General features: G+C 42.4%; 1 protein-coding gene across 5 annotated transcripts in view; it reads right to left on the reverse strand.

Annotated features, from left to right (window-relative positions):
- Window positions 1-1,462: 1,462 nt before the first annotated feature.
- Window positions 1,463-12,039, reverse strand: part of AATK (apoptosis associated tyrosine kinase) — a 508,162-nt gene continuing 497,585 nt past the window's right edge. For all 5 annotated transcript variants that reach the window (XM_078654150.1, XM_078654148.1, XM_078654151.1 and 2 more), the window contains one exon: window positions 1,463-3,642. In XM_078654150.1, the coding sequence (XP_078510276.1) occupies window positions 3,614-3,642 (29 nt within the window). In that variant the 3' untranslated portion in view covers window positions 1,463-3,613. The remainder of the gene's footprint in view (window positions 3,643-12,039) is intronic.

Raw genomic sequence — 12,039 nt, forward strand, 5'->3', positions numbered from 1 at the left:
AGAGGAGAGAGAGAGAGAACAATAGAGGAGAGAGAGGGAGAACACTAGAGGAGAGAGAGAGAGGGAGAACACTAGAGGAGAGAGGGAGAGAACAATAGAGGAGAGAGGGAGAGAACACTAGAGGACAGGGACAGCAAGAGAGAGAACACTAAAGGAGAGACAGAGAACACTAGAGGAAAGAGAGAGGGAGAACACAAGAGGAGAGAGAGAGGGAGAGAGAGAGAGAGGGAACACTAGGGGAGAGAGAGGGAGAACACTAGAGGAAAGAGAAAGAGAGAACACAAGAGGAGAGAGAGATGGAGAGACCAACTAGAGGAGAGAGGGAGGACACTAGAGGAGAGAGAGAGAGAGAGGGAACACTAGGGGAGAGAGAGAGGGAGAACACTAGAGGAGAGAGAGGGAGAACACTAGAGAGAGAGGGAGCACACTAGAGGAGAGAGAGAGGGAGAACACAAGAGGAGGGAGAGAACACTAGAGGAGAGAGAAGGAGAGCACAAGAGGAGAGGGAGGGAGAGAACTCAAGAGGAGAGAGAGGGAGAAGACTTGAGGAGAGAGAGGGAGAGCACGAGAGGGAGGGAGAGAACTCAAGAGGAGAGAGAGGGAGAACACTTGAGGAGAGAGAGGGAGAGCACAAGAGGGGAGAGAACACAAGACGGGAGAGAACACTAGAGAGAGAGAGAGACAGAGAGGGAGGGAGATTGAACACTAGAGAGAGAGAGAGGGAGAACTCTAGAGGAGAGAGAGAGAAAACACTAGAGAGAGAAAACACTAGAGAGAGAGAACACTAGAGAGAGAGAGAGAGAACACTAGAGAGAGAGAGAACACTAGAGGAGAGAGAGAGAACACTAGAAGAGAGAGAGAGAGAGAACACTAGAGAGAGAGAGAGAGAACACTAGAGGAGAGAGAGAGAACACTAGAAGAGAGAGAGAGAGAACACTAGAGAGAGAGAGAGAGAACACTAGAGGAGAGAGAGAGAACACTAGAAGAGAGAGAGAGAACACTAAAGGAGAAAAAGAGGGAGAACACAAGAGGAGAGAGAGAGAGAGAACACTAGAAGAGAGAGAGAGAGAGAGAACACTAGAGAGAGAGAGAGAGAGAACACTAGAGGAGAGAGAGAGAACACTAGAAGAGAGAGAGAGAGAGAACACTAGAGAAAGAGAGAGAGAACACTAGAAGAGAGAGAGAGAACACTAAAGGAGAAAAAGAGGGAGAACACCAGAGGAGAGATAGAACACCCGAGGAAAGAGAGAGTGGGAGAACACAAGAGAAGAGAGAACACGAGAGAGAGTGTGAGAGAGAGAGAGTGTGAGAGAGAGAGTGAGTGAGAGAGAGAGAGAGAGAGAGAGAGAGAGAGAGAGAGAGAGAGAGAGAGAGAGAGAGAGAGAGAGAGAGAGAGAGAGAGAACGAACCGAATGCGCCCACGCCATGGAGCCGTATGGAAAATGCACAAGTCACTTCTTAGTAAAAGATTGCTTCAATCTCTCCTCTTTAATTGCAATTGTCCAGAGCTTGATATAATACCATCTCACATTTAAAAAATAACATTAATAGGAATTAAAAAGAAGAAAACCTCAATGCCTCAAAGTCCTTACATCTCTTTGGCAATAATAATTTATATTGTCTCTTTTTATTCATTTAGTTGATATAGTAGTACTTTTTAATTTTTACAAAAATAGTACAGATTGCAGTGAAACTGCTTTGCTACACTAGTAACACGAGTTTAACTTGCAAAAGGTAGAACATCTACTACTAATTATGAAAGATCTTCGTTTGTCTCTATGCACTACAATGCTTGGCAATTTCTTGGAGTTGGGGAGGCCATAGAGGAGAGCAGCGTGCCCTCGAGAAGAGGACTTTGAGGCTGCCCATCCATTGCTGGATCTGGAACTGACCTGGCATTCAGACCCTTCATCGAGAGCACCTCCTGACCCAGGTCCTGGTTTAAGGTTCCTCATTCTCCCTGGGCACAATCACCAGTTCTTCACAAGGAGTCTACATGAGTGATAAGACAATGTGCCATCCCGAATGTTAGTCTTATGAAACACCAATGATGTCCAGTTTTAGTTTGTGTTTCTGGTAGTTGTGAGCAGCTGGCCTGCACTGTTCTTGAAGTAATACTAAACCGACATGGCAGATCGAAATCTTACCCATCGCCCAATTACCCAATGGCCGGTGTGTGCAGGCCAGTGTTTCTTGGAGAAACTCCCCAGGGATGGTTGTTGCTGTCCTACCACCACAACACATTTCAAACCAGAGCACACATGAAGGAGTGCAGAGGGCGCTGATAAGGGTTGGCGACTCAAGATATTCCCATTCCACTGAGCGCAATCCAAGTGTACCTCTCCTGACCACTCTCACGAGGACCAGCTGGGACTTGAGTTGATGCCTTTAGTACTGCGAAGTTAAGCATCCATGCAGACGTAGCGTGAAAAGCACAAATATCCTTCTCAGTAGAAGCAATGGTTGCCAAGAAATGTTCCAGTGAAAGTACAGACATCATTGTTTAAAAAAATATGCACCAACAAACAATGTGATGGTAAGGCTCGAAAGGAGAGGATATGTACTGTACATAGTTGCCGGCTCCTTTTAGAAATAGTGATGCAGGTTTGACACATCCATCCTCTTTGGGACGAAAGCTGGCCTGTGCCAGATGCGCACTGTCCCTTTACATGATATATGTACACACACACACACACACACACAGAAACAGGTGGTACATGAGAGGTCTGTCAAAGTTCCTGCGTACTAGAACACCATTGACTTGAATTAGTCTGTAGCCGTGCCCTTTCTTTTTCCTTGTGCAATCTACTTCCTAAGTCAGTAGGCAATAGAGCATTTGTTAGATGGACTGTTCAGGGCATTTTTCTCTGGCAGAGTGCAAATAAAAAACTCTTGAGCAGAGTACAGGGTTAAGGGAAATGTTTTAAAAAAAAATAAATTATAAAAAATTAAAAACATCAGCAGGTGACAACCAAGAAGGGAAGCAAATGACACACGGTAAAAAAATAAAATCCCATCATATGAAGTGTGCAGACGACTGAGGAAAAAGTGCCGCGCTGCAATGAGGGACCATTCAACCATCCTACCAGTGCCTGCCACCCCGTCCAAAAAGTGCAGGCGTGCAAAGCTTGTGTACATACCCCAGGAATCAAGTAGTCGAGAAATAAACGGGTGGCAGAGCACATACTCTGCAAAGGCAGATGATGATCGGGCCAAAGGCCACAAGAAGCATGTGATGGTGCAGTGAGACGCCTCTATGTCCAGTGCTGTCTCTTGGCGTATTTGCATGCATACACACCCATTATAAGTGTGGGCAAGCGTTCTGGCACCCACACATACCAACCACCGCACATGGTGGGTGGACTGGGGAAATGCCTCTTTGATAGCAGCAAAACAAATACCCCTTTCATAAAATCTGCCTTAAAAATATAAATGTATTTCCTATGTTTTTGTGGCGCAATGCCAGGGGTGCAGTCATGGACTTGAGACACCGATGATACAGCTTTGTACAAATCTCAAATCCTCTTCTCGCCATCGCTGTATCCACCATTGCCATCTGCGTTCCTTGAACCAATCCATGGGGCCCAAGAATCCCCACGGTGCCATCCAGTGTTCACTCCCTCTCACCATCCTCACTGCTGCCTGGAATCAAAGGAAATAGAAAAGAAAAGGACAATGTTCATCTTTGCCATACATTAATTACATTCAGCAATATGAACCCTGACCTCTGCCAAATATAATGAGGGTACAGAAGAAGAATTGGAGTGTTCACGGCTACGTATAGCACAAGCTAAAGAGCGCTATGCCAGCTGGAGTTCATTGGGCAGGTCACAATCATGGGGAGTGGAGTTACCTCGTTGAATTCAGCTTAACCTGATTCCAAATGGGTCGATTTTGCCTCAACTGGTTTTACCAGGTGTGGGAGTACCTTACCTGATTTTTTCGGCGGATAACTCTGCAGCCAATCCTCATTAAATGGTTCTAACGGTGTAACAGATAATGTCCCCCTATGGCAGAAAAAAGCTTTTCCTTACCTTCACAACTCCCCCCTGTCCCCTCACTTGCCCCTCACACAGTTCAGCGCTTACATTTAGCACCAGCTCAGAGCAGGTGGTAAATATACGTGGTAAAACCATATAGAATTGCAAATATCATGTGGTTTAATGACTGCAAAAATTGCCCCCCCATGGTTATTGCCCATTCCATGGGCTATTACTCATAATTAGGGCTCCCGGTTTTATGGTATTTATTTTTTTGACACTTCTATCTGTATTTATCCAGATTTATTTTTTGTCAACTTTTTCTTTATCCATATTTATTATGGGTTTTGTGAGAAAAATAAAGCGGACACTTGAATATTTCCCCATTTATTTAACCAATAAATATGCTGTCATGCTTGAATACCTGCCAGGTTTTAGTGATACTGTAGTGTAGTTCCTATCATCCCAATAGGCTCTGCGCATTGGAATAATACCTACAGCAGTAAAGGCCTAGGCCAGACGTTAACTAGGTCTACTACTGTCGATACTAGACTTAAAGTTTTGGGTTTGCCAGCTTAGCTCAGAGTTCACTAGAAACTTTCTCGAATGTTCAAGGAGGACTTAACTTCCCTGATTAGACAAGAAGGGATTTAGTTTCTGACAACCATAGAACATGACAACTTTGCTCTCCCCTAATCAAGAGTAAATCTCGAGAGTCGTGTGAACAAAAGGCAATTTATTTTACTCAGTCAGTACGTGCATTCTTAGTCTCATCAGAATGTAGAGAAAAGGAAGAGACGGGCGTGTTCAATAAAAAGGTGTTATTTATTGATCAGTCTCTTTTCTCATACAAGAGAAATGGATCGATATTATTGCAATACTTATAGCTAAGTAAAGTGCATACATTAAAAGCAATAGTATAAAATAATACTGTAAAAACATTGATATGGTTTCTAAGCCATAAGATGTTTTAAAATGAATAAAATATATTACATACACATATACATTTGACTAAACGTGCTCAACTGGTGTTTCTAGATACGCCTACCCCGTGTACCTGACCTAAGCCTAATACGTGGGCGGGAATAGAAAGTTACAGTTTAAGTTAAGTTTGTTTTTGCCAAGTGAATAACTAAAGAATTCTCTGTGAGGGGTTATTCAGTTCTGTACCTGGAAGTTTAGGATGAATGAGGAATGGTATCTCTCTCTCTGGTCTCGATATTCCAGGCTGCCTGCGAGGGCTACCCAGAAACGCCGGTGCTGGATTCTCGGCAGGAGAAAGCAGCGCGTCTCTCAGCGCGTCAGGAAGGCGGGGCTGCTGCCAGCGGGGTCTGCTCTGCTCTTGGCTTCGGCAAGTATGGCTGCTCCGTCTCGTCACCACGCGTGTGTTTGCATAGGGCAAGATCGGTAATATTTATACCTTTAAGGTGCCGAGATTGACGTAAGGATGGACATAGATACGTCAATAAGGATGTCATACGACTTGCTCGTTAGCACATTCTTTTACTGAAGTTCTCGGTGAAATCAAAACAATGGCCGCAGGGTTTTGCCCAGGTTGTCATAGGTTTGATTTGTTATGAGAACTCCGTATGCCTTATCAGGGGCTGGAGGAATATCGCTTGTCTAATTAGATCGCAAGCGTTATGACCTAATCAGATAACACGTTCCTGTGCCGTAGTGTGACTGCATCAGATAACGGTATCTGCATCATGGGGGTTTTCTGCCTCATGGGCTGACTGCTAGTTAACTTGTTGGTTTGTTTAACTAGAATAGGGTCAGGAATAGGGGGATCGATTCAGAACCTATAGGAATACATGACACCCACTCCACGCTAACTATGGACATATTTACTAATCTAGGCATAGTATAACATAGTACAACATACTATAGAGTAGTGTGTATACCTTACCACCCCAAAATACATAAATGCATTTTGAAATTCTTCAAATATACGGAAAATTTGCAGACATATATATTGTATGCACTCAAGCTATGGAATAATGCTAAAGTAATCACGCATTTGTATACATTATTGCTTATTTGGTATATGAGAATTACACATGAAATGGTTTCTTAAATACAGAAAAAAGTTTCGAGACCATTCCATCACAGAATAAAATATTTGTGAACATACCAGTGGGCAGCTAAAGTCTATAAAGTATCTAAAAATAGAAATCTTAGTTCTTTAGGAATAGTTTCTTACTTTAAGCAGAAGATAAGTGTCCCGAAAAACCGAAAAAATGAATTGGGGCTTCTGAAAGAGTTGCTGTCCGTGAACTGGAGTGAAAAATAGTTCATGTGACTTTATTATTTAAAGTTGAAGGCCGAATTCAGGGAACGCCGTGTGCGAGCTTGCTCAAAAGTCTCTATTTCTGTTCGGGTGAGAACATCATATCATTTAGGCTTTGGAAAAAACTGTCAACAGCTTCCTGGGAAAGTTCTACTAACTCGGAAATAGGTGTAATCATGCATTCTTGTGCATGATTGTCTTCATTGACATTCTGATTCGCATTGCTGACAGAAGGTCGTACCTGTTCGATGCTGCTTTCATCTTGAACTTCACTACCCATCAATCGTAGTGGTGAAGCTTCCACGAATGCCGTCATCAGGATTGGTAGCCTTTGAGGGCAGCACAAAGCATGAACCTTGATCGGGCTCAACAATGTTTCTGCATCCATCGGCGCATCCGATTGTAGCGTCAGACATGTGTCTAACACGCATTCTTCTCCGCATAGCAGACACCTCAATACAGGTAAAACACATCTTTGCCACATTGGTCGAAATGATAGAAACCAAGTCATGTTCAGGTCTCTAAGCCGGGAGAGTCCCAGGATTTTTGATATCCGGTCCCGGTATCCAAAGGCTAGGATTGTTTCTTCTCTTGTCGCCAGAGTTTTGTCTGTGACATGGGTTGCCATAACGAAAAATAAGGACTAAGAATAGGATTCCTGCAATTAGTCCCAAGATCAGGGGAAGTCCGCCAAAAATCGAATGGACGAAATCTGGAAAAATACCCAGTATGGCTTTGAATGGTGTTAATGCCATTGAAAATACTGTCTTAAATACCTTTGAGACCCCATTGGTATCAGAAATATTTAAGATTTCATTCAGGATTTCCGCGAAATGTACGGGGGAATTAGTTGATAATAATGTATGTATCTCTGCAGTCGTCCTTGCGACTTGTAGATCATACGTTTCTTTTGATGACGAGAGCCTGGTAGGCGTCTGAAGAAGCACTGTTTTCATTCTGCTTAAAGTATCTATTCGAATAGAAGTAATTTTCAAATCGGGCCATGCCCTTGCCTCCCTGTCTGGGAAGGAGCTGGGGAACAACGAGCGTCCACAGCACTTGACCTTCGCAGTGGTAGTTACTAGATAAGGAGTCCCGGGCATAAGACTACAACATCTGCGGTCTACAATTAGAATGTAACTCCCATTATAGTCTTTGAAAGAATGGTTCTATTTCTGTTGCAGGTGCGCCTTGCTGGTGACATGGAAGGTTGTATGAATTCCCTTCACAGGCTCCATGCAAACTAATTCCGTTACACAGAAGTGTGCCACTTAGTGACATCGCACAATTGTTGCCACTAAGAAACACTTTCTGTCCTTTATTACTGACACATGCATGTGAATAGGGCAGGTTCCATGTTGTTTTAAGGTACCCCTTTCCCAATTTCTCGTACATGCCAGCCTGTATATATTTTTGGCAGTATTGAAACCTGAAGGTTGAGATTGGAATATTTATTATCCCATGTATTATCCATTCACTGACAGGTCGTTCCGACATTGTCACTGGTAATCTTTCGAGTTTTTCAATGCTCAAGATTGTATAATCAGCACCCTTTTGTGCCATACTGATTTGTCTATCAGTAAGGTTAAAGATTTGGAATAATGACGTTGTGTTGATTAGACGCCAAGGCACATAGCCTGAACGCAGATTTTGTAACGTCCAGCCAAGCTGTACAATAGAACGCAATTGTGACTGACCGTGTTGTAATAACAGTAAGTCTTGCGATAATATATCGATTGCTGAAGACACAATGCTGTCCAAAGAAAAAATTCTGGAGGACAGAGTCATTAACCCATTGTCCACTACAGAAAGTGATTTTTCCAAATTAATACGGTCAATTTCCCGTATTCTCTCTGCTGTTTCAATTTGAGTAACCTTCCAGGCCTCATTGTATGCTGCATATACAGAGGCTGCTATGAAACGCTTTTGACGCTGTTTGCGTGGTCCCATAGTGAAATCACGCAAGTCAGCACCATCAGTAAGTAAAGTTAGGTGTTGCTTAATTTCTGCCAGTGTGGAAGTTTGTAGCCATTGAAGGCATAATTTGCCCACACTGTAGGTGGTTATTATCCCTGGGTGATGTCTTTGAGGATATCTAGGGTCTGGCCTGGTCATTTTGAACCCCTGCGTTTTGTTCAGGAATCTGTCTTGACAGTTATTAGTATCTGTGGGCCAGATCAACCACTGTTTCCAATCAGGATGTGTTCTGTTTTGGTTTAATATATGGTTTACGTCTATCTCTTCATCTGTATCAGAGTTATTGCTAAACATTGTTGGCTTTGGAATAGACGGTTTATTTAAATCTTTGATTTTGGCTAAGCCAAGACAGGTGGTCTGTTGAACAGTGTCATTTAAAAATATCATTTGTTCTGGGATCATGCAGGCTCTAAACAAAGCTTCTATACCCTGTACTTGCCATTCTTTTGTACCCCAAACACTTTTCAATTCAACATTTTTGTCCCAATAATCAAATCCAAAGGTATTCATTTTTTCAAAGAATGAGTCTGAATATAACAATTTTGTGTTGGTTATCATGGTCTTGGTCCCTGTCTTGTTTGACAATTTAAAATAAAATGCTTCAGCATTACTTGTGTTAAAACCTGAAAAATATGAATATTTGTCGTAAACGGTTCTTGAGCTCCCTTTTGGAGGTGTTGCACAATGTTCCCATTGATTATAGTTTAAAACATTTCTAGGTTGTGCAGATCTATGTAAAAAATGGTTACCATAGTGGTTATAACAGTACATACTATCATAATTGGTAGAACCCTGCAAATAATCATGTTTGGTAAATTTAGCAGACATTACTAAATCAGACATCATATTATTAATGCTTTCGAAGTCCCAATCATCAGCAAATGAGTTTGGTTTTACAAAGTCACTCAAGGAGATCTTAATTTGGTGTGGATATTTCAGGATCTCGACCGGACCATAAATTTCATAGTCAGTGTTGTCCCAGGCTACCCCACCAGGTATCGGATTGGCTGTGAAGTTGGCTGAAGAGAGTTCTCTTTTCTCCACATGTGAAGATGTGTGTGGTTTGAGGATCAAGTTGATTTTCTGACTTGCTGTGTCCATTTTTGCATATTTTCCCTCAATAAAGCGTCCCAATGTTAGTATCATGATGAGCCAAAGTATGAGGATAAATGCACCAAAACCCACCCAAAATTCAATCCATGGAGAAATCAGATATGTTTCTTTCAGTTGTTTCAAAAGTTCTTTGGCTTTATCTTTAAAGGTTTTTGATGATGGCTGTGTCTTGGATTCACTGAAGCCTTCAGAGGAATCATCGAAGTTTATGAAGTAGCCAGATGCTGTTCTGTCAATTGTTCCAATTGCTTCAGGATTACTGTTTCTTGCATTTTCACTTGGTACTTCATTATAGATTGGTGTGTCTCTGCTAAATGTTTTAATTTGGGTTTTCAGAGGTCTGAGTTCTATTGCATTGTTGCATAGTCCTTGTTGTTCTTCTGTAGGCGTTTCGAATGTGATGAGCCTCTTCGTTAGGACCTCTGTACTGGTAGCAAACCTTGGTGTTCTGCTACTTATTGGGAGTCCACTTGGCCTACTGTTTGTTATCGGCCACATGTTGTGGTTTTACCAGGTCGATGGATACAACTCGGTTCTCCTTTTTACCAGCAAGTGGCGGTAGTACAACTGATCTTGTCCCGTTGACAGACAAGACAGGAACTGCTTTTCTGTAAGAAGGCCCAAATTCCTTCTTTACCGCGATCTTCTCCCTGACTAGATCCCCGACTTTAGGAATCCAGACAGGTCTTGCTGGGACAGGTGGTGGTTCTTCAGTGGTTGTTGGCTGTTGTTTCAACTTTATGTTGCTCAGGTCTTTTCTTGTTTTGTTTAAGTCCTGCAAAATAGCCAAACGGTCTTTGATATCAAAGCTTTTTTCTTTCACCACTGAAGTCTGACTGTCAAGGTCAGAGATAATCATCCTAGTTCCGAATAATAATTCGTACGGACTGAATCCCTTCAGAGAATTTCTTGGCAAGTTATTGAGACTACGTTGGACACTTATTAGATGTTTGACCCACCCAGCTCCCGTACCTAATATCCTTTCCGTTATAGATTGCTTTATGCCTTGGTTTTTTCTTTACACCATCCCGTACCCTCAGGAAGGAAGTGAGAAGATTCCCGCTGGACTATGCTCATTTGGCCATGTTTCCCCCCTTGCTTGAGGGCTAGAGTGGAGACAATGGTCAAACATAGCATGCTCTTAGCGTATATGCCATTTAGACTCGCAAATCTTTGTATAACAGTCCGGACGTCAGCCGAGTGCTGGTGATCTACATTATAAGTGGAACTAGCCTGTATGAGTTAATCGCAACCCTTCCTTTTTACTCCTGCTTTTTCCTGGAGTAAACCGAAGAGGTATTAAACTGTTTCTCTCCCCACTGCGATCTCTGTTGCAGTTTGGGCAGTTTTTTACAAACATGGTGTGACGCAGGCTCATGCCTGGCCACCAGTACCGCGATTGTAATTCTTCCAGAGAATCTTTTAGTTTGAGGTGTCTGAGACCCTCACCCATATGTGCGTCTGCGATTAACAAGTTTCTCCTGTCCATGTTTGGAATCACTCTATCCCCCACTCCAGGGATTCGAGCAAAAGGGACGGAGTTTGCATCGATTATGTATGTATAATTGAGTGGATAGTTGATCGGTAACGCTGAGCAGTCGCCTTTTGATGACGTTTTCACTGCCAGCACTGTTTCACCGTCAATGTATTTTAATGTACGCTTTTTTCGATCTACGGGAGCCGTTTTAGTTGCTGCCGCTGTGGCTGTTTCAGCCAATGAATTCCCTGCAACGTGAACGCCATCACGCTGATGACTCAGTGAGTGTGTCACGTGAGTCTTTGGTAGTTCTTTTTGTAAAAGAGCTATTTGTTCCCAGAGCTGTTTCTGCTTTATTGGTGCATCTGTGTCATCTTTGTAACCGTTTTGAATCCATGTCTGCAAATCCTTGTTATATGATTTGACGCAGTAATATGAATCTGACACTATAAGTGTCGGGAATTCGCGATCCGCATTATCTAGCGCCATTTTCAATGCTATTATTTCTGTTTGTTGTTCAGAATTAGTTTCTACTGAGTGTGTTTTTGTTAATAGAGGTTTTAGTTTACCTCCGCGCCACACTTCTTTTGTAATCCCACATGTGGGGTTGTATGCTTGTTCTCCCCAAACGGGAGGTTGAGCATGTCCGTCTGTATAAATTACACAGGCGTAATGTCGTAAAGGCAGAATATCGATTGGCAGAGGATATGTTTCTTCATATTCTAGATTCTTCAACTCTTCTAGTTCTGGATCAAGGTAATAGTATACTTTGTCCGTTGTGATTGAATTCACCCATTGTATCCACTTTGGATTCAATGTTGTTGTTGGTAAATTACACGGTGTTGTTAGTGCCTCAAAGGCTGATTCTGCTGTTCTGACTGTGATATGTCTACCGTCAGCTTGATCTTTTTCTCTAGCTATTGCGGTTTGAACTGCATGAACAATTCTTTCTTTAATGCTGAATTTCTGTTCAGCTTCTGTGTACAAGTGTGATTTGAATGCAATTGGTACCTTTTCTCCCTCATTAGAGGTCAGGTATGTGAATCCGCATCTTCCTGGGATGACTCGAATCACAAGATTGCGTGTGTTATCACGTGTTTCTAATTTTGTTTTAATTAGCATGTCTGTTTGTAGGGATCTCAAAATTTCTGTGTGTATTTGAGTCCAATTGGATCTTTTAAAATCTGGTTTTATCAGATCAT

The sequence above is a fragment of the Lissotriton helveticus genome, chromosome 7 (assembly GCF_964261635.1).
Source record: "Lissotriton helveticus chromosome 7, aLisHel1.1, whole genome shotgun sequence".
NCBI lineage: Eukaryota > Metazoa > Chordata > Amphibia > Caudata > Salamandridae > Lissotriton > Lissotriton helveticus.